We start from the raw sequence: 27990 nt of genomic DNA on the forward strand, positions 1-27990 counted from the left end.
CCCAGCCCCCACTTCTGTCTGCCCCTCTGCCCCACCCTGCTCGCCTTGTATTTGTGGAAGTAAGCCTGATGCTGGGTATTGTCTGAAGGAGTTAGCAGAGTTTCCGGTGTTGTTGGATGGGGGGAGGGGAAGCTGGAGCCAGCCAAGGGCTGAGGGCACAGGACAGCCGGTAGTCCCAGCGCCCAGGCATGGCTACCCCCCTCTCCTCTTCTCTCCTACCCCACAGCAAGGTGGGGTGGGTGATGAGGGAGAAGCAGATGGAGTGTGGGAGCTGTGGGTTTGCCTTACTTGGAGAACAAGACTCCCCGGGCCCGGAAGGGAGACTGGAGTCATAGCAAGCATAGCTGAGCAGTACAGAAGGCAGGCAGGCGTGGCCGGCAGGGGCAAGGCATGGTCAGTCGGCACTCTGCTGCTGGATCCATCAGCCGCTGCGTTGCTTAGGCCTAGCCAGGGTTCACGGGCAGACACGTGGCTCCATGGGTAGAACCCAGACACCCCTGAGTTAAACCCCAGCTCTGCCACTAGGACCTCTGGCAAATGATTTAAGCTCTCCAGGAGACAGGTTCCTCATCTGTCCGGTGAGGATCGTTGTGTCTGCTAGGATCCACTAGATGTGGCACGCTTCCTCCTGCCCGGGGGATGTTCACCCCCCCTGCCCCTAGCCCCCATCCCAGCTGCTCCTGTGCCACCTTCTGCTCCGTGGGCGTCCTTTCTGCCATCTGTCATTCTCCACCACCTTTGTGCCTCTTGAGCTCATCTCTGGCAGCCAGTAACCCCTTCTTCCCTCTAGTCCACCTCACAGGTCATCTTTGAGTCAGGATTGTCCCCCTCCTGTGGCTTAATTGTGGTCCACACCTATCCCCCCTCCCTTCATCTCCTGCTTGAAGGAAGGGGGAGGCGGGAGGAGAGGGACTGGGATGTGGTCTGGGGAGGGGGTGAGTCTCCGGCGGCGTGGCCAGGGGGAGATGGGTGTCTGCATGTGGATGTGTCCTGTCCTGCACCACCCGGCCCTCCCGTCACCCTCTCTACCCCACCCTCCCAGCCTGCAATGTGACTATCCACAACCGCTGTAAAGACACCCTCGCCAACTGTACCAAGGTCAAGCAGAAGGTGAGCTGGCAGGGAGGGCAGAGGGTGGGGGGAGAGGGTAGTGAGTGTGTGGTACCCTCACACCTATTCCATTCATTCCTCACCCTGTGTTCCTCAACCCCTCTCCTCACCACGGGGCAGCCCAGACCCTCCGCCCTAGGCCTCAGGCCCCGCCAGAGGGGGCCAGCCTGTTTCTCTAGACACATCCCCTTGGCACCCGGCTCAGCCAGCCTGATGCCCTTAGCCATCGAGCCAGCTTTCTCCCGAGGGGGCCAGCCACCCAGCTCCTGTCCTGGGCCTACCGGGGTGACCCTTGGGTGACAGCTGTTCTTGGTGTCTCTCTTGCTCTCTGTCTCACAGCAACAGAAAGCCGCCCTGCTGAAGAACAACACTGCTTTGCAGTCCGTTTCACTTCGCAGTAAGAGTGAGTAGTGAGGGTGCAGGAGCCGCCGTAGGACCCTGGACCCCCAGGCCTCTCGGCCCATGGGCTCTGCTGCGCCCCTGAGGTCGTTCCCTGGCACAGCACCTTCCTCCCTTCAGTTGGAAGCTGATGGCGGGGCCACAAGGGAGATCTAGACCTGTGGGCCTGGGGGCAGAACAGCAGAATTCAAATGAGGTTGAAGGCTTGGGATGACTGGTCATCTGAGCCTGCTCACACTTTATACTATTATGATTAGTTATTTACATGGCACTTGGGGATGTTGGCAGAAGTTGTTAAGGGCCAATTCAGAAAGATCTGGTGTGACAGAAAGAATGGGGTGCTTAGTCAGGAAGACTAGAGTCTGAGTCTGTGCTCCGCCACCAGCTGAGTCACCCCAGACAAGTCTTTTCACCATCCTGAGCTGCAGTTTGCTTATAGGCTTGTGGCGGGGAAGAGATAAGAAAAGCTCTTTGTAACCATTAAAAGTATTGCACAAGTGTATGGGTAGCATTATTATCATCTTTCTCTGACTAGAACTGGGCTAAAGGTGGGGTGGGAGAGGAGGCCTTCCTTCTAGTCAAGGAGGCTGGGAGGCTTGAATCCTGGGAAGGCACCAGGTTTGAGGCTTGCTTGCTTGGTATCCCCTCCGACAGCTACCACTCGGGAGCGGCCCAGCTCAGCCATCTACCCCTCCGACATCCGGCAGTCCCTGCTCGGCTCCCGCCGTGGCCGCTCCTCGTTGTCTTTAGCCAAAAGTGTCTCCACCACCAACATTGCTGGGTGAGCCTCTGCTTGGGGACAGGAGAACCAGGCAGGCAGAGTGAGGCGGTGGAGACAGGTGGGAGGGAGGGGCTGAGCGATCCTTCCCGTCTCTGAGTTCAGAATGATAGGCAGGTAAGGAGAACTTGGGGTGACTGCCTCTGGGATCCCGTCTTGGTTCCCCCACCTGGGAAGGGATCTCTTGCCCGAGTCAGTCGGGTGATGCAGCCAGGCCCCATTCCCCTCAGACACTTCAATGATGAGTCTCCCCTGGGGCTGCGCCGGATCCTTTCACAGTCCACGGACTCCCTCAACATGCGGAACCGGACACTGTCGGTGGAGTCCCTCATCGACGAAGGTGACCGTGCCCGGACCTGGGGGAGACCCAGGCGTGAGGGGCGGGTGGGAGCTGGCCTGGGAAAGGCAGGGTGGAAAGGGATCCGGGGAAGGGCCCAGGACCCAGGGAAGAGATTCGGGGTCCGAGTCGTTTCCCCCACTTGCGTCCAGGTGCTGAGGTGATCTACAACGAGCTGATGAGTGACTTTGAGATGGATGAGAAGGACTTTGCAGCTGATTCCTGGAGCCTTGCGGTGGACAGCAGCTTCTTGCAGCAGCATAAAAAGGAGGTGATGAAGCAGCAGGATGTCATCTATGGTGAGCCAGGAAGACCACCCTGGACTTCTCTTTTGTCACCGGTCCTGTTTCTGTGTCCTTCCTCTGCCAGCCCCTACCTCTCAAGACACTTTCCTCTTATCCCATTGGCCTTCAAGACCCTGCCAGGGATCCCATAAGTAGCTACGAGGTCCCCACCTTTTGGGGCTGTTGACCTCCAAGGCCCTTCTTAATCCATTCCTTCCAATCAATTCTTAGTCTTTCCTCTCTGCCCATTCCATGCGCAACTCTGTGCTGGGGACTGTGGGAAGTCTAGACATGTAGGGAACACATAGTTGTTGCCTTTATGCCTTGAGATGGCAAGGCATAAAGATAAAAGATTAGAAAAATGAGCTAAGATCATAATAATGCAGAATATTAGCCTGGAAGGGAAACTGAAAACCTCTAATGAGCCTGAGGTCTCCAGCCTCGGCCCCACCAGTTGTGGCCAAGCCGGGTATTCCACCATCCCCACAGAGCTGATCCAGACAGAGCTACACCACGTGCGGACACTGAAGATCATGACCCGCCTCTTCCGCACGGGCATGCTGGAAGAGCTGCAGCTGGAGCCGGCAGTGGTCCAGGGCCTGTTCCCCTGTGTGGACGAGCTCACTGACATCCACACACGCTTCCTCAGCCAGCTGCTGGATCGCCGGCGCCAGGCCCTGTGCCCCGGCAGCACCCGGAACTTCGTCATCCATCGCTTGGGGGACCTACTCATCAGCCAGGTGAGAAAAGCCAGGACTCCTGGGCAGCAGTCCTGGGCGGGGGTGTGACTAGAGTGGGCATTTCTCATCTCCAGACTCTGGGGGGGGGGGGTGCAGAGAGAGCTGGAGAGGCAGGAAGCCAGCCTGTTTGGCAGGAGGCGAGAGGGCATTGGGGATGAGATGTGACTTTGGGGGACGTGCTGACCCAGCCGTGCTCCCCCAACTTCTAGTTCTCAGGTCCCAGTGCAGAGCAGATGCGGAAGACCTACTCAGAGTTCTGTAGCCGCCACACCAAGGCCTTAAAACTCTATAAGGAGCTGTATGCCCGAGACAAACGCTTCCAGCAGTTCATCCGGGTGAGCAAACCTCTCCAAGACCCGCCCTCCGGCTGCTCTAGTGCCCCAGCCCTAGTGGACCCAGCTGCTCGTGTTTCCCTCTGTAGCCCCTCGGAGTGGTAGAGCAAGTGCTTTCGCTCCTTGGGTCCTCACAGTAAACCTGTGACCTTGTCTGCCCCGTTTTCCAGAGTCATTAACCTACGCCAGCCGGCATGAGGTAAATAAACAAGTGCAGGCCGGCACCAGGGCTTAGGCTCCAAGCCCGGCGTCCTTTCTGTTGCTCTCCCCTCGGGTCCCCCTCTGGCCCTGAGCCCTGACTCTCGCTTTGTAGAAAGTGACCCGCTCGGCAGTGCTGAAGCGGCATGGGGTGCAAGAGTGCATTCTGCTAGTGACTCAGCGCATCACCAAGTACCCGGTGCTCATCAACCGCATCCTGCAGCATTCCCACGGTGAGAGGGCGAGTCCGGGAGGGAGGAGGACTCCAGAGGGCCGTCAGGGGCGAGGAAGGCCCTGGACCACCACCGGGAGGGAGAGGGTCGGATATGGAAGCCCGGGCAGCCTCTGAAGGCGGGATTGAGATCAGTGGGATGGGGGCTGGCGTGAAGCTGGCTGGGCCACCCCTTCCTCACGCCGACCTCGGTGTCAGGGATGGAGGAGGAGCGCCAGGACCTGACCACGGCCCTGGGGCTGGTGAAGGAGCTGCTGTCCAACGTAGATCAGGATGTGCACGAGCTGGAGAAAGGGGCCCGCCTGCAGGAGATCTACAACCGCATGGACCCTCGGGCCCAGGCCCCGGTTCCTGGCAAGGGCCCCTTTGGCCGAGAGGAGCTCCTGCGGCGCAAGCTCATCCACGATGGTTGTCTGCTTTGGAAGACGGCGACCGGGCGCTTCAAAGGTCAGTGGACAGCTTGGCAGACCGGGCGAGAGTCCATGGCCATATATAAAGAGGCAGAAGCCTCCAAGCCCAAAGGACCTCTTTTAATGTAGCCCGAGACCCCAGGGTGAGACCCAGTGGGAGGAAAATATGTGAGCTCTGTTGTAACAAAAGTCAGAATTCTGGATTTAACTTCATGGGCGACACAAGGACTTCGTTGTCAGGATTTGTTCATTCCTTTGGTCCTTGCATGCCCAGAAAGCTACCGATTTTGATGAGAAAAACAGAGAAATTCCAGGCTTGGAGGACTAGATCCGGGTAGTTGGTTCTACCAGCTGGAGTCCCAGCCACTAGGGCTGGGGAATGGGCAGGCACTTTGGGAACACAGCGAGGAAGGCCCTTGGAGGGGGCGGAGCCCAGGGAAGGGCGGGCCAAGTGGAGCAGAGAAAAGACTGCCGGGAAGGTGTGTTGGGGGCGGGGCACGCTGTCCCAGCCTCTCTTCCCAGATAGGCCAAGGCTTGCCTACCTAAATCAAAGCAGAGAGTTGCAGACCTCAGCTTTAGGTGTGAGGAGTGCTAGCTGAGGCCAGAGTTTGCCTGCACCTCTGTCCCGTGTCATGAAGTCCCCACTCCATAGGCTTGAGTATTGCAGGCTTTGCCAGCCCCTTTCCTCCATCCCTTTCTCTCCTTCCCATCCCTCCCACGCAGCAGCTAAGAATATAAACCATGGGGGGGTTAAAAATAGCAAGGCTGAAGAGCTTTATTTCTGAAGCCTTTAGCAAAAGCCCTCCCCTTCTGTGTGCCCACAACTTAGAAAGATCTCCAAGGGCAGACGATGCATGTGTATTTTCTTGACTGTGACATCTGACTTTCACGGGTTGACCTTTGTCTCCCCCAAGTCTTAAAGCACAGGACCCTGTAGAATGTGAGAGCCTGGAAGGTGGGGCAGAAAAGGCAAATGAAAGCAAGGTCTGCTTTTGTTGAAGGAGATTGGGATTGTTCAATGGTGGGAGAAATGAATAAGGAACCCAACTGTTCCCCTCCCCATGGAGCACAAAATAAGTGGGGAATATGCTGGGGTGGGGAGACTCTTAGACCAAATATCCAAAAAGATCTTATGTTAGTTAGTTGTTCAACGTGGAACTGAAAGGCTCTGGGAATCGTTTTACCCTCACAAGAATTCTGGACCCTTTCACACAGAAAAGCACACATGTGATAGATTAATATGTAAAAATTGCTTATGGAACTTCAGAGGATCTACAGAGCCTCTGAAACCTGATAGTAGACACCCTAGGTGTCTGCAGACCACAGGTTAAGGAAACTGCATTCATTGGATAAAGAGGCTTTTACTCAAGGCCGCTGGGTGATTGCTTATAGGCATCTCTAGCCCAAGAAACTGTTTTATCTAATGACACATGCCTTCCCCCCCACCCCCCACCATTTCTGAGCTGTAAGCATGGGGAGAGGCGGGAGGTCTGCAAAGGTGGAGGAAACAACCAGAGGGAGAGAGGCTGGGGAAAGGGAAACAGCTGCTCGTATCCTCTAATGCTGACTCTTCTCCTGCCTTCATCCTCCTACCAGATGTGCTCATGCTGCTGATGACAGATGTGCTGGTGTTTCTCCAAGAGAAGGACCAGAAGTACATCTTTCCTGTCCTGGTGAGACCTTCCACCTTCTTCTTTCTCAGCACAGACAAGTGTTTCAGACCCTTCTTACTTTCCTACTCTGGCCAGGAAATCCTCCAAGATCAAATAGCTATTATTGTAACCATTACCGTAATATAATCAGGAAAAATAAGAAGAGCCAACACCTATAAATATGATCAGAAGAAATAAAAAGAGCCAATGCATATTGTTACTATATGCAGCGACTTTTTTTACACATGTCAGGAAGGCACATGATTATCCTCTTTTTGTAGATGAGAAAAGTAAAGCTTAAAGTTAATTAAATTGTCAAGGGTCACAAGCGTTTCTAAGTCCACTCTGGCTGGCACCAGAGCCTGGGCTCTTAACTTGTATTCTCAGCGGACTCTTCAGTCCTTTGGGTACTCCAGAAGGACTGAAGACTCAAATATTCAGGGGTCAGGATTCCCAGCTTTAATCCTTCCTGTGCCCCAATTGGCAGGACAAGCCCTCGGTGGTGTCACTGCAGAATCTCATCGTCCGGGACATCGCCAACCAGGAGAAAGGGATGTTTCTGATCAGTGCGGCACCCCCGGAGATGTACGAGGTCCACACGGCATCCCGGGATGACCGGAGCACCTGGATCCGCGTCATTCAGCAGAGTGTGCGAGTGTGAGTGTGTGCATGGACTTGTGGTTCCTGCAGTTTGGGGCCCCGGACCACGGCACTCCCAGGGAACAGAACCCAGGGTTCAGAAGTGGAAGGAGAGACCAGGAGAGAGACAAGATGGACCAAGGCAGGCAGGGTTATCTATGCTCTCTTGCCCAGTAAAGTTACATTTTATACAATGACGACGCCAACCGCCTTCTGAGTGCACCTTGAGCTGACAAGCCAGAGGAATACTTTAAGTTGGCGCGTGCCGGCTTGCCTACCAACCAGGAGTACAGTTTCACCTCCATTAACATCTTAGTCTGTAGGCAGTGGGCCATTATTTGGATTGTATTGTCTTTTACCTTCATTTTCTAAAAATGAATGAAAAAGAGAATAATGAAAAAAAAGAAAAAGAGGATAATGAAAGCATTGATACTAGTGATCAAAGGAACAAGACTCAAACTCCATGAGATAGAGGCTAGCAAGAAATCATTTTGTGTGCTAAAGCAGCAAATCTTTGGCTTCTGTTGGACACACATCAGATCTGAGTATGTGTCTGTTGTGATAAAAAAAAGTAAAGGGGCTTCCTTGGTGGCTCAGACGAAGAGCTGCCTTCAATACTGAAAAAAAGTAAAGTGCATGTAAAATGTGGAAAATGGACTCTCAGGCTTCCCTGGTAGCTCAGTGGTAAAGAATCCTCCTGCCAATGCAGGAGAACAGGTTCAGTCCCTGATCTGGGAAGATCCCACATGCCTTGGAGCAGCTAACCCCAGGACCACAGCTATTGAGCCTGTGCTCTAGAGCCCAGGAACTGCAACTATTGAGACCACGTGCTGCAACTACTGAAGCCTGAGCGCCCTAGAGCCCATGCTCCACAACTGCAAAAGCCACCACAGTGAGAAGCCTGTACACCGTGACTAGGGAATAGCCCCCGCTTGCCACACCTAGAGAAAAAGCCTGTGCGGGAGCGAAGACCCAGCACAGCCAAAAATAAATAAATAGAACTTGAAAAAAGAAAAGAAAGTGCATTCTCAAGAATAATGCCTGAAAAATAAACTCAATTAGGATGTTTACGATTTTTTTTTCTTTTACTTTTCATGGAATGCATTCTTCTCTACTTTATAAACCTATATATATATATTTTTTTTTTTTTTTTCACTTCTGCAATTTAGACTTTTGAACAAATTTTTCAGAAATTTGTGCAAAAATATGAAATTACCTGTTCTGGGAAAACAAGACCAAAGTTCCTATCCCATTGACAGTAGATCTATAGTGGCCTCTTTATTAATAATGTTAATATTTGTAGTTGTGAAAACATTTTTTATGATAATTGTTTTTTATTGAGCTTATGCCACGTTCAAAGCACTAGTACATTATTTCATTTAATCCTCACACACACAAAAAAACAGACTGTGAGGAAGATATCATCCCTGTTTCTCAATAGAGAGGTTACCACCTGGTAAATTGTGGAGCCAGCATCAGTCCAGTGTACTTAATGCCAAAACCTGTAGTCCTTCTGCCTCTCTGGGTGACGTTCGGAGAGGTACTGGCCAGTAGATGCAGGTCATCAGTGTTAGGAAAAGGAGAGGGTCAAGAGTAGATGAAGCCAGGGTGTGGAGCTGAGGAGTCTCATCGGGGAAGTATAGAGCACGTCTGGGAAGGAGGGAAGGCAGATTCCTGGTGTGTAACCTAGCTTCCTTCCCCGAACCCCACCCAACCTGTGATCCCTCCAGATGCCCATCCAGGGAGGACTTCCCCCTGATTGAGACAGAGGATGAGGCTTACCTCCGGCGTATCAAGAGTAAGTCCAGGGGAGTTTGGGGGAGAATGGATGCATGTATATGTATGGCTGAGTCCCTTAGCGGTCTATCTGAAACGATCACAGCATTGTTAATCGGCTAAATTCCAATACCAAATAAAAAGTTTAATAAAAAAAAATTACATGATATTTTCAAAAAACAAACAAAAAACAGTAAGTCTACCCACAAAGCTTGTTTAAATAATTTATCAATATGATGTATCCACACAGGGGAGTACTGTCTTGAAATGAGGTGGCTGTATGAGGGTTGATGTAGATCCACAACCAAAACATTTAGTTAAGTGAGAACAGCAAGGTTTAAAACACTGTGAAGTATATGCTGTCACTAGTGTGAAAATATTGGGGATAGATATGTGCCATGTATTTTGTGTATATGTGTGGAGTATCTCTAGGAGGATATTTTTACTGTGGTTTCTCTGGGAAGGGAAACTAGGAATAACAGGATTAGGATATTGACTTTTTTTACCATAGATCTCTATGTTAACTGGGGGTATGATCCAACTGCTATACAAAAAATCAACAAAAACCCGTTGGTCACGTGAGGTAGTTTATTTCTCTCTACGTAACAGTCCAGAAGCGGGAAGTGCTGGGCGGTACTGCGGCTCTGCCCTCTTTGTCATGAAGATTCCCCATCTCTGTGTCCACATCACTCCTCCAGCTTCCGCTCTCACATCTGCATCCCAGCTGGCAAGGAGGGGTCGGGGACAAGGAGAGTTTATACTCATTTCTTTTAAGGCAGGATCAGGAAGACATTCCCATTCGTTGGTCAGAATTGAGTCATGTGGCAATGCCTAATGCAAGGCAGGTTGGGAAATGGCGTGTAACTAGGCAGCCACATGCCCAGATGAAACTTGCACACCTTCTCTAATTAAAGAAAAGTGGGGAGATGAAAACTGGTGGACAGCCTGCAGTCCCTGCCACACATTGTTTTACTTTCATTTTGAAAACAACAGTGCATGTGTTACTCCCTCCCCCACAAAAGTTCTTTTCTTTTGCATAAATGCCAAAAAAAAAAAGCAAACCCAAAATGCAGTCCTGCCGCTCTGCCCACACCTGGCTCCTCATCCCTGGGGCTGCCCCTCCACTATTAGTGGCTCTTCCGGGTGCTCACCTATTTCTCATCCACAGTGGAGCTGCAGCAGAAAGATCGGGCGCTGGTGGAGCTGCTGCAGGAGAAGGTTGGGCTATTTGCCGAGATGACCCACTTCCAGGTGGAAGAGGATGGCGGCAGCGGGGTGCCCCTGCCCACCCTGCCCAGGGGCCTCTTCCGCTCTGAGTCCCTTGAGTCCCCTCGTGGCGAGCGGCTACTGCAGGACGCCATCCGTGAGGGTGAGGGAGCTTCTGGGGAAGAATCTGGACTCACTTCTTCACCATCACACAGCAGGGACACGTGGCTAGCCAAGGGGGATGTCCATCCCATAGTCCGTAACTCCCCTGAGTGCCTGTTGGGTACCGGATGCCAGGAACGGCGGGGGAAGATGGCCCTTGCTGCTGTTTGCCACCTCTCATCCTGCATGTCCTTGCACATCCTGCACACCCCTGGGCACTTTAATGACTTTTTCCTCATATGTGGTGGTGACACTGAGACCCCATTACCTGTGCAGGGGACATTTCCCTAGACGCCTGCATGTCCTGAGAACTGAGTGAATGGCAGCCCCTCCCACCCCCTGCAGAATTCCGTCCCTTCTATCCTCATTTCTTCTTCTTTCCGCACAGTGGAGGGCCTGAAAGACCTGCTGGTAGGGCCTGGAGTGGAGCTGCTCTTGACACCCAGGGAACCATCCTTGCCCGTGGAACCAGACAGTGGTGGTAACACGAGTCCTGGAGTCACTGCCAGTGAGTGTCAGGGCAGGGGGCCTCGGCAGCACATGGGAGGAGTTAAGGATAACGGGGTGGTACCAAGGTCTGAGTGGTGTCAGGGTGCTGGGGGAGCGAGGCCAGTGCATCATTTTCCCCTTCTCAGTAGATGGTGAGGCCAGAACCTTCAATGGATCCATTGAGCTCTGCAGAGCCGACTCAGACTCCAGCCAGAAGGTGGGTTTCGGGAGGTGTCAGGACTTAGCTAGAGGGTGGGAAATGGACTGCTGGCCTATAGACCCTTGAGACAGCTGTCAGGAACAGGCACCAGGGACTCGGGTGTCTGCTGATGCCCCATCCTTGCCCGTTTCTGCAGGATCGAAATGGAAATCAGCTGAGATCTCCCCAGGAGGTGAGATGGGCTTGCGATGGTATGGGAGACTGAAAGAGGGGTTACTCTCAGCTGAGAAACTGGAGCCCAGTTTGGAGTGGGGGGGTGCTGTATACACCTCAAAATACCTGCAGTCTTATTGTCCTCACACCCACACTTATTCAACTTCTGGTCAGTTCTCCCATCCTGAAGCTTGGACTCTGTTCCCCCGCCCCTCCTCTGTCCTCAGGAAGCGTTGCAACGGTTGGTCAATCTCTATGGACTTCTGCATGGCCTACAGGTCAGTGAGGGCAGGGGCGCTCCAATGGGAATGGGAGGGGCCAGGCCAGAGCTGCCCACTTAGCTAGAGCAGAACCATCCTAACAGGCCTAAGCCTTCCTCTGATTCGAGCTCTATGGGACTCACAGCCTGGGCCCTGGGGAGTGAGGGATAGAAGAAATGGGATTCTGATACACCCCTTCATCTCCATTCCACCCCCAGGCGGCTGTGGCCCAGCAGGACACTTTGATGGAAGCCCGGTTCCCTGAGGGCCCCGAGCGGCGGGAGAAGCTGACCAGAGCCAATTCCCGGGATGGGGAGGCTGGCAGAGTCGGGGGTGTCCCTGCAGCTCCTGAAAAGCAGGCTACGGAGCTGGCATTGCTGCAGCGGCAACACGCGCTGTTGCAGGAGGAGCTGCGGCGCTGCCGGCGGCTCGGCGAGGAGCGTGCGACCGAGGCCGGCAGCCTGGAAGCCCGGCTCCGGGAGAGCGAGCAGGCCCGTGCCCTGCTGGAGCGGGAGGCCGAGGAGGCTCGCAGGCAGCTGGCCGCCTTGGGCCACACAGAACCCCCACTCGTGGCTGAGGCCCCCTGGGCCCGCCGGCCTCTGGATCCGCGGCGTCGGAGCCTCCCTGCTGGCGATGCCCTGTACTTGAGTTTCACACCCCCGCAAGTAAGGACGCTTGAAGTAGTGAGCTAACCTGGAGTGGACATCAGGGTCCAGGAGAGAATCTGAGTGGAATTGGAGGCCAAATGAAGTCAGGCATTAGACTTGAAGGATATTAGGATACTGATGGGAGGGCTGAACAATTTTGACGGGTGCAGAAAGAAATCAGTCAGTGGTAGATGTACTGAGGGTCAAGTCTTCACACTGCTCATTCCTGGACCTCCTGCTTTTTCCATCTGCTGTCCATAGCCCAGCCGAGGCCACGACCGCCTGGATTTGCCTGTGACTGTTCGCTCCGTCCATCGACCCTTTGAGGATCGAGAGAGGCAGGAGCTGGGCAGCCCCGACGAGCGGCTGCAAGATAGCAGTGACCCTGACACCGGCAGCGAGGAGGAGGGTAGCAGCCGTCTGTCTCCACCCCATAGTCCGCGAGGTGAGGTCCTGGCGGAGACATGGCTTAGAAATGGGGTGCAACCTGGGCACAGACCTTTGGGCTGTAGTTTCCAAATGGAGCCTGCATCGGAAAGCCCAGGAATGTTTAGGATGGTCCCTAACCAACCACTGAGGTCCACAGTCACTCTTGGGACGGGCCCAGAGTGCTTCCTGTCTTGCCTCCTGGTAAACAGGTAGTGGATCTCTCAGAAGCAGAAAACATAGGGGCCTCTGCTCCAGTAGGTCCATGATTCCCAACCTTTTCAAGCAGAAATAGACTATCAGAGTGAAAAAATGTCAAAGACCTCCAAGTTCTTATAGTTGGCTCAGGAAATACAAAATAAGCCGAAGCTACTGTGACTTCATATAATACTCATCTTAAAATATATGTATATTTTTTAATATTTTGTATCTTATTAACCACATTGTATCTTACGTATTTACATTTAACAAGGTACCTAGGTATGGATACATTATTTTGTGGACAGTTTTCCCATCACCCAGGGATTGCAGACCTCTGCCACCCCTCCCAGCTCTTTGAGCTGCTCAGCCCACAGACAGGGAGGCATCCGTGTAGGGGTTCAGCTGATCTAGGAGCCTCTGTTCACTCGCTGACTTTGCCCCTTCCTCCTCCAGATTTCACCCGAATGCAGGACATCCCGGAAGAGACTGAGAGCCGAGATGGGGAGCCTGTAGCTTCCGAGACCTAAGGGGGCCCCTCCCCCCGCCCGGCGTCCCCTGGAGAACATTACTGAGGGAGGCAAACCTTGGGGACTCCAACCTGCCAATGATGAGGGAACATTTGAAAGAACTGCTTACTGTCCTTGCCAGCTCTTGGTATCCTTGGATACGTGGGGGCCATTTAGGAAGCTGGGGGAATTAGGCCACAGTGCCCCCTGGTGGCATCCAGTAGCTACACTGCAGATGCCGATTTTTCATGCCTTCTTCCCTCTACTTTAGGAAAATTTATTTATTTATTGTTTATTAGTTACGGAGGGAGAGGGGAGATTTAAGAGGACCAGGGACATGGGAACCAAGCCATAGGGATCAGGGGGCCTTGTCCTTTAACACTACTGGGGTTTATTCAGGCTTAACCTTGCAGCTGCTGGGTTCTAGCCCTGACACCCCTCCTGAGCAACACCCATCTTTGAGGAGAGGCTGCAGCCATAAGACCCTACTGCCCCTTCAGGAAGGGCTGTGGTCAGGGCCATGTCCCTCTCCCCTTCCCCCCAACCTCTTACTGCTGTTCTCCCTTCTCTCTGTCTTCTATGGAAACCCCAGGGACTTAACCTGGCTTCCTAGAGTCGATGGAATAGAGGTTGAGTTGGCCATAATGGTTTGTTGGGGGGTGAAGGGAAAAACTCACAGGGACCAGAATGGATTTTTTTGTTGTTGTTTTCTTTTTTTTGTACCAAAGCCAACTGCACGTGTTTTATATTTTTAAGAGAAGATTGTAGGCAATTAGAAATTGCAGCCTTCTATCTCTAAATCTCTGAAGAACTTGAGGGATGGGGGGAGCATTGACTTCTCCACTCATCCATAGTAATGGGGGGCCCCCATTCTGACCTCTTCCCCAGTCATTTGGAAAAACAGTTTTAGGGTGAGTTGGGAAATCTCTCCAAACCCTGACCTCACCCCCCACCTCAGCAACCATGACCTGAAACCTCAGTGTGAATTTGGGAGATTTTTCAGTGGATCCCGCACCCCCTGCCCAGTGGCCACCAGCCCCAGCCAGTTTTCTGCCAATTATTTTTAAAAAAGGAAAAAAATAGAAAGTCGGGGGTGGGGGGATAAAGCAGGGAAAATTAAAGTCCTGGAACCCCAGGAAGTGCTGTCTGTTAATATCTGCGAGTTCTGAGGATGCTGGTGATGAGGACAGCCAGGGAGGGCCCTGTGTTCCTCTGAAAGGAGCCTCTTCCTCTCCCAGGAGGGGCAGCTGCCTCCCTGAAGACCCAGGGCACTAACAGAAGAAATGGTGCCAACCTGTTTTTGTTGTCGTCTGTGATACTCACAAACACAAGGATAAAAATGAAGGGGCACTTAGGTTCCAGTGGCTGTTGGGGGGGTTCCAATATTAAAAAACCTGTTTTCATCTCATTTGCATGCCGTGCTCAGAATTACATCAGCCTCTTGCCCCCTTCCCTCTCCTTCTGCACAGTTGCAGTTCCCCTTAGCATCTCCCCTCAGATTCAGCCCTCACTCTGCCCTTGTTCTTCACAGTGTCAGAATCCTGGGGTAACCTCTTTAAGACCGTTCCCCTCTCCCCTCATAGGAGCTGCTCATTTGCCCTTTGCATTTTGAGAGGCAGGGAGAGATTAGGTAGGTTTCGGTTCTTATTTTTGGTTAATTTTTTGCTTCCTGTTTTTGGTTAATAGCCTGCTCTGGGGCTGTGGGGGAGGGGGGCTGAGAGAGCCTAGCATATAAATGCTGGCAGAGTGCATAGACCTCTTTTGGAGCCCATGGAGTAAGATGAGAAGAATGGGGCTCACAACCTCAGCTGGAAAGAGGAATTAAATCACATGGGGTGTGGGCAGGCTTGGGGGAGCAGCCAGCACCCTCCACTCCTGTAATTCTCATCTACTGGCATCTGGCCTTGACAAGGTGCTTTCTCATCCATCACAGAATCTGTGAGGTAACAATTGTTCTCATTTTAGAGACAAGGAAACCAGGCTGCAAAGGGTTGCCAGGCCAGGAGAGCAGCCAGGGAAGGGCCAGTCCTAGCTGCAGTCCCCCACTTCCCCTCCTCAGTTGCTCTGCCGAAACACACCAGAGCGCCAAGCTTCCAACACACTGGCCCGTGGCTCAGCAGCTGGGACCCAGCTGTAAAGGCAGAGAAGGGGATGTTAGAATTCAAAGACCACCAGAAAGGGAATGCAGGGTCCTACAGTGTTCTCACAGGTCCAGCGAAGGATGCTGGTCAGAAGGAAACCGGAACCTGGAGGCACAGAGCCCAGAGCTTGAGTTCGGAGAAGCCCTCAGCTCACCGGACAACTTTGCTGTCCCTCCTGCTATCCCTGGACTGAAACCCCCTCCTCATCCTCGATCCCAAAACATGACACGAATTTCTCTGACGCGGCAGTTCCTCCAAGATTAGTCCGTGTGTCACATATCTCTCACCAATCTGTCAGTTGTCCCCTCTCTGTTCCCATTTTTGGAAACAGTCTTACTGTCGGTCCTGCTGGCAGTTTCAAAGCTGTCAGGCTTGTGCTGCAGAGCCCAGCTTCTTGCCACAGTAGTGCCTCCCTTCCATTGCACCGTCCCCTCCATCTCCCATCCCTAAGGGGGGGTCTGCATGCATTCATTCACCTCTGACTTGAACCTGTTTAAACTTTGTCAATATTTACCTCCGGGTCCCATAAAACCCAGAAAGCACTGATGCCCCCAGAGAAGCCAATATCCGGAGCCCCAGCAGGGCCATTGGAGGAGCTGCAGGGGGTGGGAAGAGGGGCACTTGAGTGGGGGAGGATTTTCCATCCTGAATTGGCTGGGAACAGATCTGGAGTTTTGATACCAGTTTAAACATTATCAAAGAGAGGAAATTAAACATCAAGAGGCTAATTAAGTCTCTTTAGCATGGCTTAATATGTGAATTGGGTGACTTTAGAGCCTTTTCTGTTCAGCAACTGGATGGAGCTGACACAGGGGGGTGCCGCTTCCAAAGGTAGCTCCACATACTCAGAAGGCGCTGTGCCCAGTTATTGCCCTGGGATCTTGAGTGGCCAGAGTCCTCCTGGGTTACAAGACCTGTTAGAGCGTCGGGTGGGGCAATGGCAGTGGGAACTCCACTCCATGTTCCCTCTGCCACCTCCCTCCTTTCCAAGGGCTGCCCCCAACCTCGAAAGTCCCTTCTGATGGCTGACTGTTATCTTTGCTGTAAATCTATGGATGTGTGGATATAGAAACCAAAGGGGAACCCCTCTCCCTTTAGTGCACACCTTTCATAGGGAGCACCCCCTCACTCATTTCCTTCTGTGACTTTAATTTCACTCCAGAACTTGTAAAAATTCCAGAAAAGACCTTTATGGTTCCCAGTCCCTGTCTCCCAGTTACCCCCCTTATTTCCTTCTTTTTCTTATCTCTGTTTCCATCTTACATGGGGTGTGCGTGCGTGCCAAGTTGCTTCAGCCATGTCCGACTCTTTGTGACCCTATGGACTGTAGCCCGCCAGGCTCCTCTGTCCATGGGATTCTCCAGGCAAGAATACTGGAGTGGGTGGCCATGCCCTCCTCCAGGGGACCTTCCCGACCCAGGGATCGAACTCGCCTCTTTTAAGTCTCCTGCTTTGGCAGGTGGGTTCTTTACCACTAGTACCACCTGGTAAGCCCACGTGGAGTGTAAGAATAGCTATTCCAGGCACCATTAAATCCTTATCAGCCCAACTTAAGTTGAGAAAACAGGTACAGAGAAGTATTTAACTCACTGAGGTCCCTCAGCTGGTTAGTGTCAGACGTAGGAGGTGAAGCCAGGTGTTCTGACACCTGAGTTGATGCTCTGAGCTAAGAACGTGGGACAGGAGGGAGACTAGCACCTCCTTCTGCACTTCCATCCTGGTATCCTGGTGGTGCAGTGGTGAAGAATCTGCGGTTTTGATCCCTGGATCAGGGAGATCCCCTGGAGAAGAAAGTGGCTACCCACTCCAGTATTATTGCCTGGAAAATCCCATAGACAGAGGAGCCTGGTGTGGGCTACAGTCCATGGGGTCACAGAGTTGAACACGACTGAGCACGCACACATCCGAACCTTCAGCCTCCTCTTCTCCCAACCCCTTTCTGAATCTCACCTCCCTATGCCCCACCCATGTCCTTGGCTTGTCCTTATCTTCACTTCTTCCTCCAAATCCTGATTTAAGGAGAGACAAGATACTCCCAGCCAGCAGCAGGGGTTTGCACTCCAGGCTTGGCTGGAGATAGGGATCCAGCAAGATCCTGCAGACAGCAGGGGGAACTATAACTTTTGCCTCGGAGGTGTCTGTGGGCACCAAGTTTCTATGGGTGCTACAAGATGGTAAGAAGCTAGAGATGGCCAAGGGAGAAGGGCATATTTGGCCTCAGCACCAGAGAAGGACAAGGGTACACCCCATTTGAGGTGAGGGAGGGAAGATGGAGAGGACAGAGGGAGATAGTTACTGACCTATGACTCAATTAGTCTAGAACCCATAGGGAAATTTTCCTGGGAATTCTCTCAGAAGGCAGAAAAGGGGCAAAGAATCCTTTTGGCCTCACTGACCTGGAGGTAGAACTGAGATGAAAGGTGCAGACATTTTGTGGATAATCCAGAGGTTTATTCTTAGATTCCCATTGCCACGTGGAGACTTGGGCTTGGTTGTACCCAGTCCTGACCTGGGCCCTGGCCACCTGCCTTTCCCCACAGCCGGAGCTGGGGATCAAAGATCAGACTTTCCCTGAGGGCGTTGTATCAAGGCCGAGAGGCCAAACTCTCTTTCCCTAGGATGCGTGGATCCTGCACTTGGCAGATAACCAGAAAGAGGAGGGGGTTTAACTTGCCCCCTTCACCCAGGTGTCCCTTTGTCCAGGTTGGTGAGCATGGTAGAAAGGCCACCCTCCTGAGGGGTGCTCTCCGTCCACCGCCTGCCCATTTCCTTTAGGGCCACCTGTCCCACCCAGCCCCGACCCTGGGGCCGCAGCCTTGCTCGCAGCTCCCTGAAGGCGTCTGCCAGGGCCCGCCGGGGCTCCCGCCTGAGAAGACAGTACAGCACGGGGTTGAGGCAGCTGTTGGTGTGCGCCAGGCAGGTGGTGACGGGAGAGACATAGGTGTGGACGGTGTAGAAAGTGCTGTCCCAGGGCACCAGCTCAAACTTCACCAGGACACCCCAGAGGGTGACCACGTGGTTGGGGAACCAGCAGAGGAAGAAGGAGGCCAGAAGGACGCGGACGGAGTGGGCCACGCCCCTGCTGTCCCGCCATCGCCGATGCCGTCGCCGCAGGAAGGCCAGCAGCAGCAGGTAGCTGGTGGTGATGATGCCCAGTGGCACCATGAAGGCCAGGACCACCCTCTGCAGCTGGTAGGCCCCCAGCCAATACCTGCTGGGAAAACGCAGCAGGCACAGGCGCACGCCACTCACCTCGCCCTCGGCCCCAAAGACAGCTGTGGGCACCGTCACCAGAGCAGCCGCCACCCACGTGGCCAGGGCGGCCACGCGGGCCCAGAAGAGCGAGAGGTGGGTGCTTGGTCCTGCAGCCATGACCACCACCCAGTACCGGGCGACACTCAGTGCTGTGATGAGGAAGATGCTGGCGTAGATGTTGAGGACGGTGGCCGTTAGGACTGTCTTGCAGAGGGCACCTCCGAAGGGCCAGTGGAAGTCCAGTGCCGACTCGGCTGCCCAGAAGGGGAGGGTGAGTGCCAGCCCCAGGTCTGCCAGAGCCAGGTTGAAGACGAAAGTGTCAGAAGGTGGGCAAGGGGCTCGCCGAGCACAGTTACCCAGCACCCACAGCACGGCCAAATTTCCCAGCAAGCCGACAGCCCCCACAAGCCCATAGGCCAGGGCCACCGAGACCCTCAGGGCTAGGAATCCAACAGGCATCGTGGCATCAGCAGCACTCAGCATGCTGCCTCCAGAGGCGTTGACCCAGAGAGTGGGCAGGGGGGCAGAGGTATTGGGCGTGGGCATCGCAGGGCAGCTGACGTCAGTGGTGCTGGGCGGAGGGGCCAGACTGGCAGGGGGCACCTAAGGCACTCAGCAGGACAGTGTGGGTCAGAGCGCTTGTCTGCTGCTCTCAGGGCCGCTGGCTGCCTGGAGAGCCAGCCCACGCCCACACCTCAGGGGGCGGGCTGTGGCCGGACAGGACAGCCTTCCTCTTCTCTGTCGGTCTTGGTGGTGGGTGGGGCAGGTGAGGGAGAAGTGAACATTGGCACAGATGTGTGTGTGCGTGTGCCTGTGTGTGTGTAGAGCCCCATGTGGAAGAGAGGGAAGGAGGAAGGGAGAATGATCCTACTATGGAGGGCAGCCCCACACCTCCACTTCAGGGAGAGGCCACAAATACCCCATCTCAGGGGTGACAGGAACCAAATTGGAGCCCCCCTCTCCTCCTTCTGGTGTTCAGGGGCCCCCTTCTCTGCAGAAAGTGTTCCCTTGGGGCCTGGAGGAAGGGGCCTGGGATTGTGCACACAGGCAGAGATTCAGAATAGTATCTGAGAGAAAGAGGAGAGGTTCTGGAGTCCCAGGGCTGCTTCCTGCTGGCTGTGTGACTGTGGGTGAATTACTTTACTCCCCTGAGCCTCAGTTTCCTTGCTTAAAATTTTCAGATAAAAGTCTCTGCTTTACAGAATGGGTGTGGCAAAATGAGGTAACATCTGTGAAAAAGCCCCTTGTACATGGCTATTTGCATGAATGTGATTATTATTTCAAAGGAAAAGTTGGGGGCATCTGTGGCAGGAGGGAGCAAGTTACTCCCTTCTTATACTGAGCAGCTATGATCATCGTGCCTGGGGAACAATGCCAACTAAAACAGGTTGGAATTCACTGCAACAGCCAGTGACCTTGAGGTTAAGGGCAGGGAGGAAAAGGGGAGAGGAAGTCACAGCTTCCTGTTCCCTAACGACTGGAGCCTATGAGGACCTGAGCAGGCCTGGGGCATGCCCTCAGTTCTCTTCCTGCTGAGAAGTCCTGCTAACCTCTTTCACTCCCACGGCCATTTCACCCTTCCCTGCTCTAATCTGTGGAGGCAGAGGTCAGCGATAACCCCCACTATCTCCTCCAAACGCCAAACCCCTTTTCAGAGCTGTGGATGCTGAGATATACTCTCACCATGCCTCATCCTGTCTCCCCATGATCTGTGCCTCAGTGGGTCCTCGCCTTTTGTGCCTGTATCCTTACCCATTACAGAATTTGCTGTGATGGGTGTGAAGGGTAGAGAGAAAGGCTTTTTCAAAAATATTCAACCACCTTCTTGCCCTCTGCCTGCGAATTAAGATGTTTGACGTTCAGTTCCCTAGAGTGCTGGGGGAGGAGAGGGACCCTTTCAGGATAATCAGCAGTGGGTTTGATGAATCCCTATAGGAGAGACCCAGGAGTGAAAGAGATTCAGAATGGGTGTCCAGATGTTTGGGTTCTCTGGCAAGGGATAGGTGTGAAGGGGGTGCCCAGCCCAAGTTCAGGTGAGCCCCAGGGGCTGCCTCCCAGCCTCAGGGACTGCCCCTGTGTGACTTGTGTTAATCACTCCCTCCCTCAGGACTGTGTTTGCTTTTTAGCCATCCAGCATCACCTTGCTGATCTGGCAGCTACTATGTCTTTCAATGCGTGGGGCCTATTGTCCCTCGACTTGGAAAACAGAAGCTGGGTCAATTTCAGGGCTCTGCTTTCCATTTGAAATTCCGGTCGTCTGATCATTTCTTTTTTTTTTTTTCACCTTTATGTGTTTCTAATCTAAATCCTTTCCCTTGGTCTGAGACTAGCAACACTCCCTTGTAGTTATATAGAGAGGTGGTGCCACCAACTGACTGAGTTTAAGAAGTTCCCTTTGGGCCCTTTCATTTTAGTATCTTGTTAGTTCACTCCTTGACCCATCCACTCATTCACTAATCACAACATTTCTTGAACACTTATTATGTGCCAGGCATTGTGCTAGATGTTGGGGAGACAAAAACATTACATGGTCCCTCTCTTCATGAAATACAGTAAGCTCTTTGAGGTGAGTGGGATCTTTTACATCATCTTGTTCAACTCCTCTTTTTATAGAGAGTGAAAGTGACTTGCCCAGGGTACCAGGAAGTAGTGTCAGAGTCAGGATTTGAGATACAATCTTCTGACTGCTAGACTCTAGCTCTTTCCAATACATCACAAAACCCTTTGGGCATTTCTTTCCATCTCTAACCTCTTCCCTTTCTAGAGTGCCAGACCCTGCCCCTGGGAATCCCCAAGGAAAACAGCCGCAGGATATGCACAGAGGGATAATGACAACTCCACTTTCAGGGGTCTTCACCCACAACTGCTGAGAGAGGAGGAGGAACTGGATTCAATTAAAATTATTTTTCCATCTCTCATGTTCATATTCGGAGAAGGCACTGGCACCCCACTCCAGTACTCTTGCCTGGAAAATCCCATGGATGGAGGAGCCTGGTGGGCTGCAGTCCGTGGGGTCGCAAAGAGTCGGACACGACTGAGCGACTTCACTTTCACGCATTGGAGGAGGAAATGGCAACCCACTCCAGTGTTCTTGCCTGGAGAATCCCAGGGACGGGGGAGCCTGGTGGCTGCCATCTATGGGGTCACACAGAGTCGGACACGACTGAAGTGACTTAGCAACAGCAGCAGCATGTTCATATTACATTCCAGAGCCATTCTTTTCCAGCCTCCTTTTCGATCCCAGAATCCAAGGACCTGCAGTGGTAGATCACAGAGTCTCCCTTCCATAAAAGGGACTTGTAACTAAGGGCCTTCCCTTTAGTCACCTAAACACCCTCCCCTTGTGCAGTCCACATGTCTTTTCAACCCCACATCACTGTCCTGCACTCCAAAGCCTAGGAAAGAGGAATTGGAGGAGAAGGACAGGACTGCGTTATCCCTCCACAGAGCATAAAGAGAATGGATCTTTGCCCACAAAACATAAAGAGAAGGAATCTTTGCATCTGTATTTGTGGTGGAGACAGAGACTTAGCGACTGAACTGAAGCACAGAGACGAGCTGCTTGGAGGACTACCAAGTGGCAGAAGCAGGAGCGTGCGTCTAAGTCACTTCCCTCGTGTCCGACTCTGCAACCCTGTGGACTGCAGCCCACCAGGCTCCTCTGTCCATGGGATTTTCCAGGCAAGGGGACTGAAGTGGGTTGCCATGCCCTCCTCCAGGGCATCTTCCCAACCCAGGGATTGAGCCCACCTCTCTATGTCTCCTGCATAGGCAGGTGGGTTCTTTACCAAACTTCTGAACTAATCTCTGTTGCTCTCTCTCAACTTTATTTTTTTTTCCCAAGGCAAGGAATTCTTTTTTCTCTCAACTTTGTATTTTGGCATAGCTTTATATTTACAGAAAAATTACAAAAGCAAAGATGGTGATCCATCTCTTATTTTCCATATTAAGATGAAGCTGCTAGAGCATCAAAACTAAAAAATAAAAATCTTAGAGGTAAATCTGACAAGAGATGTACGGTACTGGTATATTGAAAACTACAAATGACTGCTGAGAGAAATTTAGATTTTTTTTTTTTTTTTTAAGAAATTTAGATTTTAATAAATGGATAGAGAGGCATACCGTGTTCATGAGTTTGAAGACTCAATAATAAGATGTCAGTTCTCCTCATAATGGGTCTGTAGATTCAATGCAATTCTAGTCAAAATTCTGGCAGCTTTTTCAAAGAGAAACTGACAAGTTGATTCTAAAATTCATGTGAAAAAGCAAATAACCAAATGATTTTGTAAAAGAGCCAAAACAATTTAGTAAAAAGATAATAAAGTTGAAGTACTCATGTACCCGATTCCAAGGCTTACTATAAAGCTGCAGTAGTCAAGACAACGTGGTATCCGCAAAAGGTTAGACATACAGATCCGTGGAATCGAGAGTCTTGAAACGGGCCCACACGTTTATAGTCAACTGATTTTTGGCAAAAGTGCAAAGGCAATTCACTGAAGAACAATAGTCTTTTCAACAATTGGTTCTGTAACAACTGAATACTCATTAAAAAAAAAAGTGTGTGTGAGAGAACTTCGATCCCTACCCTGCACCATGCACAAAGATTAACTCAAAAATGGATCATAGATCTAAATATAAAACCTAAAATGCCAAAACTTCGAAAAGAAAACAAAGGAGAAATTTTTATGACTTTGGTTTAGGCAAAAAGTTCTTAGATACAACATCAGAAGCACAGTCTGTAACTGCAAAAAGTGAACAATTGGGCTTCATTGAAATGAAGAACTCTGCTCTTGGTTGTTTTTTTTTTTTTTTCCAGGTTATTTTTTATTGAAGTATACTTTATTTAAAATCAGAGGTTTTTTCTTTTCTTTTTTCTTTCTTTTGTCTCTTTTGAACTTGTTACAATGTTGCTTCTGTCTTAGCTCCCTGACCAGAGATTGAATTTGCGCTCCCTGCATTGGAAGGCAAAGTCTTAATCACTGGACAGCCAGGAAAGTGCCCTCCTGAAGGATACTTTATTTGCAATGTTGTGTTAGTTTCTGGTACACAGCAAAGTGATTCAGTTATATATAACATATATATCCCTTTTCATATTCTCTTCCATTATGGTTTATTATTACAGGACATTGAATATAGTTCCCTATGCTATACAGTAGAACCTTGTTGTTTATCCATTCTATACATAATAGTTTGTATATGCTAATCCCAAACTTCCAATCTATCCCTCCCCCAACCCCCTCTCCCTTGGCAACCACAAGCATGGAACTTCTGGTCTTTGAAAAATACTGTTAAGAGAATGAACAGGTAAACCACAGACTAAGAGAAAATATTTGCAGATCACAGAACTTATAAAGAAACATACCTAGAATAGCTAAAGAATTCTCAGAATTTGATAATAAGAAAACCACCTTGTTTTTTAAAAGGGGTAAAGGATTTGAACAGATAGTTCATCATAAAAGATATAGGGATAGCAAATAAACACATGAGAAGACACTCAACATCATTAGCCCCCAGGGAAATGCAAAGTATAACCACAGCGAGATAGTACTATTTTCTGATTAGAATGTCTCAAAAGAAAAAAAACAAAAACAAAAAAACTGACCATACCAACTTCTGGTGAAGAAGTAGGGTACCAAAACTTTCATACATTGCTAATAGGGATGTAAAATGGTATAATCACTTTGTAAAGCAATTTGGCATTTTCTAAAAAGTTAAACATGCACCTCATATGTCCTAGTCATTCTATTCCTAAGCATTTACTCAAGAAGAATGAAAGTACATATTCACATGAAGACACATACACCAGTGTTCACAGCAGCTTTATTTGAAGTAGCTTAAAATAGGAAAGAATTCAAGTGCATAATCTAATTTTCCATGAGGTAAATGAATACACCGCAGTTATTTTCATACAGTGGAATGCTACTCAACAATGAAAAGGAAGGGATTACTGCTATGGAATGGTACAACAGCAACCATGGAGGAAAAAGCCCTGATGACTGCCAGGCCATGGTCGCCCCTTCCCATCTGCTTCACAGAAGCACCTGTTCTTCCTCACAGAAGCACCTGTTCTTCCTCCCACCTGTTCAGCATTCCAGGTTCATCTAAAGTGCAGCCACATCCTGCCTACCTAGCCTCCAATCCTAGCAGTGTTCTCTGAAACAGGACAGCCTCATCGCCAACTCCATTTGCTCTGGACCAGGTTCACTCTAGAGCACCCCACACTGGGTGTCCCAGGCTGTGGCTCTGAGAATCCTAGCCTTTCTGTCTTCTAAGGCCCCCCACCTGAAAGGTAGGTTTCCATGTCAGATGTCAGGTATTCATCTTCCTGAGAAAGGAGTGGGGCAGATACTTCCACATGCATGTAGATGATCAGAGACTCTTCCGGGGGTTACTGTTCTAAAACCCCCCCAAAGTTTAAGTTTTCAGTTATGGACATGTGTGTTAAGTCACTTCAGTCATGTCCTACCCTTTGCGATGCTATGGACTGTAGCCTGGCAGTTTCCTCTGTCCATGGGATTCTCCAGGGAAGAATACTAGAATGGGTTGCCATCCCCTCCTCCAGGAGCTCTTCCCGACCCAGGAGTTGGACTTACACCTCTTACGCCTCCTGCATTGGCAGGTGGGTTCTTTACTACTAATGCCACCTGGGAAGCCCCAGAAGTAGGAGACCTGCCCCAATCCAGATCCCTAACCTCGAATCAACCCAATCAGCCACCATCTCTACTCTTTCATGTGTCAGAATGTGCCACTAAAAGTTTTTAATCTAAGTAGTGGCAGAATCAGATCTATTTTTTGTCTATTGACAATGTGAAAGATCGTTCAAAGAGGCCGAGAATGGCAGGAGAAGAAATATCAGTTAGGAGGCTTTTGTAAATAGGTGCTGAATTAGTTAGGAAGTAGAGGAGGGAAGGAATATGGATTATATTTAAGAAATAGAATCAATTGACTGGGGATGTAATGTGATAAGAGGGAGGAAGGACTTCCCTGGTCGTCCAGTGGTTAAGACTCCGTCCTTCCACTGCAGGAGACACAGGTTTGATTATGCTCAAAATCCTTCAACCTAGGCTTACCAGTCTGTGAACTGAGAACATCCAGATGTACAAGATGGGTTTAGAAAAGGCAGAGGAACCAGAGATCAAATTGCCAACACTCATTGGATCACAGAGAAAGCAAGGGATTACCAGAAAAACATCTACTTCTGCTTCACTGACTACCATAAAGCCTTTAACTGTGTAGATCACAACAAACTGTCGAAAATTCTTAAAGAGACAGGAATACCTTACCTGTCTCCTGAGAAACTTGTATGTGGGTCAAGAAGCAACAGTTAGAACTGGACATGGAACAACTGACTGGTTCAAAACTGGGAAAGGAGTATGACACGGCTGTATATTGTTACCCTGTTTATTTAACATATATGCAGAGTACATCATGCAAACTGCCGGGCTGGATGAAGCACAAGCTGAAATCAAGATTGCCAGGAGAAATATCAACAACCTCAGATATGCAGATGATACCACTCTAATGGCAGAAAGTGAAGAGGAACTAAAGAGCCTCCTGATGAAGATGAAAGAGGAGAATGAAATGGTTGGCTTAAAATTCAACATTCAAAAAACTAAGATCATGGCATCTGGCCCTATCACTTCATGGGGAAGTGATCTAGAAATAGATAGGGAAACAATGGAAACAGTGACAGATTTTATTTTCTTTGGCTCCTAAATCACTGCAGATGGTGACTGCAGCCATAAAATTAAAAGATGCTTGCTCCTTGGAAGAAAAGCTATGACTGACCTAGACAGCATATTAAAAAGCAGAGACATTAGTTTGCTGACATAGGTCTGTGTAGTCAAAACTATGATTTTTCCAATAGTCATGTATGGATGTGAGAGTTGGACTCCAAAGAAAGCTGAGTGCCAAAGAATTGATGCTCTTGAATGTGGTGCTAGAGAAGACTCTTGAGAGTCCCTTGGATAGCAAAAAGATCAAACCAATCAATCCTAAAGGATATAAATCCTGAACATTCATTGGAAGGACTGTTCCTGAAGCTGAAGCTCCAATACTTTGGCCCCCTGATGTGAAGAACCAACTCACTGGAAAAGATCCTGATGCTGGGAAAGATTAAAGGCAAAAGGAGAAGAGGGTAGCAGAGGATGAGATGGCTAGATAGCATTATCGACTCAACTGACATGAATTTGAGCAAACTCCAGGAGATAGTGAAGGACAGGGAAGACTGGCGTGCTGCAGTCCATGAGGTCAGAAATAATAGCAACTGAACAACAATTAACAACAGGAAACTGAGATTCCACATGCCTTATGGTGAGGCCAATAAAAAAAAGAAGAAAAGGGAGGAATTAGGTTGACTACTCGGCAATCTTGAGGAATTAAGTGAATGAAGGGTACATGATTGGATGGCTGGATACATGTATAGTAGTATCACACTGGCATCAGAAAATACAGGAGGAAAACAAGGTTGAAAAATTTGTGAACCACTTGGGTACAGCAACCCAATATGCAGTTGGGAGAGTCTGGAAAGAGACCTGGTCTTGAAGATCTGAAATTAGATGTCTTCAGTAGAAGGTGGTCAGGGGTAAACCATAAAAGAAAAGGTCCAACAAAAAAAAAAAAAAAAGAAAAGAAAAGGTCCAGTAGTTTTGTGACCATGTTTGGTTATTTTCATAGTATCCATGTTCCCTTCTTCCTTTTTTTAAAAAAATAATTTAAAAATTTTATTTATTTTTGACTGTGCTAGGTCTTCATTGCTGCGAGGGCTTTTCTCTAGTTTTGGCAAGAGATACTCTCTACTTGGGGTGCAGGGGCTTCTCATTGTGGTGGCTTCTCTTGTTGCAGAGCAAGGGCTCTAGAGTGCAGGGGCTTCAATAGTTGCAGCCCCAGGGCTCTAGAGCACAGGCTTAACAGATATGGGGCATCAGCTTAGTTGTTCCGTGGCATGTAGAATTTTCCCGGACCAGGAATCAAACCAGCGTCTCCTGCATTGGCAGGTGGACTCTACCCCTGAGCCACCAGGGAAGCACCCCTCTTCCTTTCTAAAGAACTTAATTTTGTCCGTGTCCACTTCTCCTCAACAGAGCTCAGATGACTTGGAAGAAGCTAACCCCACCTCCAGCTCTAGGAGTGGATTCTGATTAGTTTGAGTCAATCACTACGTCACCATCCTCTTGGCGGTAACTGTTTCAAGAGTCAAGGACTGGACTTCCCTGATGGTGCAGTGGATAAGAATCTGCCTGCCAATGCAGGAGACACAGGTTTGATCCCTGGTCCAGGAAGAGTCCTCAGACTGAGGATCAACTAAGCCTATGGGCTGCAACTACTGAGCCGGAGCTCTAGTGCCTGAGAGCCTCAACTACTGAGTCCGAGTTCTGCAACTACTGAAGCCTACACACCTAGAGCCAGTGCGTCCCCAGAGAAGCCCATGCATCGCA

The 27990-nt window shown here is 50.5% G+C and overlaps 2 protein-coding genes across 10 annotated transcripts in view; one reads left to right on the plus strand and one right to left on the minus strand.

The window, feature by feature from the left end:
- Nucleotides 1-14565, plus strand: part of ARHGEF2 (Rho/Rac guanine nucleotide exchange factor 2) — a 48569-nt gene extending 34004 nt beyond the window's left edge. For 7 of the 9 annotated variants that reach the window (XM_043876157.1, XM_043876162.1, XM_043876160.1 and 4 more), the window contains 20 exons: nucleotides 1043-1110; nucleotides 1450-1513; nucleotides 2164-2290; nucleotides 2518-2627; nucleotides 2777-2923; nucleotides 3398-3648; nucleotides 3858-3983; nucleotides 4294-4411; nucleotides 4609-4857; nucleotides 6417-6493; nucleotides 6960-7129; nucleotides 8842-8909; nucleotides 10056-10256; nucleotides 10644-10763; nucleotides 10891-10961; nucleotides 11101-11136; nucleotides 11345-11395; nucleotides 11596-12042; nucleotides 12286-12469; nucleotides 13105-14565. In XM_043876157.1, the coding sequence (XP_043732092.1) occupies nucleotides 1043-1110; nucleotides 1450-1513; nucleotides 2164-2290; nucleotides 2518-2627; nucleotides 2777-2923; nucleotides 3398-3648; nucleotides 3858-3983; nucleotides 4294-4411; nucleotides 4609-4857; nucleotides 6417-6493; nucleotides 6960-7129; nucleotides 8842-8909; nucleotides 10056-10256; nucleotides 10644-10763; nucleotides 10891-10961; nucleotides 11101-11136; nucleotides 11345-11395; nucleotides 11596-12042; nucleotides 12286-12469; nucleotides 13105-13178 (2759 nt within the window). In that variant the 3' untranslated portion in view covers nucleotides 13179-14565. The remainder of the gene's footprint in view (nucleotides 1-1042; nucleotides 1111-1449; nucleotides 1514-2163; nucleotides 2291-2517; nucleotides 2628-2776; nucleotides 2924-3397; nucleotides 3649-3857; nucleotides 3984-4293; nucleotides 4412-4608; nucleotides 4858-6416; nucleotides 6494-6959; nucleotides 7130-8841; nucleotides 8910-10055; nucleotides 10257-10643; nucleotides 10764-10890; nucleotides 10962-11100; nucleotides 11137-11344; nucleotides 11396-11595; nucleotides 12043-12285; nucleotides 12470-13104) is intronic. The other 2 variants (XM_043876158.1, XM_043876164.1) reach the window with 1 other exon arrangement.
- Nucleotides 14566-17775: 3210 nt separating this feature from the next.
- Nucleotides 17776-19189, minus strand: RXFP4 (relaxin family peptide/INSL5 receptor 4). Its single transcript, XM_043877195.1, has one exon. It carries the CDS (start codon nucleotides 19097-19099, stop codon nucleotides 17978-17980), a length of 1122 nt encoding a protein of 373 aa, XP_043733130.1. The 5' UTR covers nucleotides 19100-19189; the 3' UTR covers nucleotides 17776-17977.
- Nucleotides 19190-27990: the final 8801 nt, after the last annotated feature.

The sequence above is a fragment of the Cervus elaphus genome, chromosome 20 (assembly GCF_910594005.1).
Source record: "Cervus elaphus chromosome 20, mCerEla1.1, whole genome shotgun sequence".
NCBI lineage: Eukaryota > Metazoa > Chordata > Mammalia > Artiodactyla > Cervidae > Cervus > Cervus elaphus.

Bases quoted from the DNA above. Each gene is read 5' to 3' on its own strand.
- RXFP4 (XM_043877195.1), bottom strand. From the start codon at position 19,099: ATGCCCACGCCCAATACCTCTGCCCCCCTGCCCACTCTCTGGGTCAAC.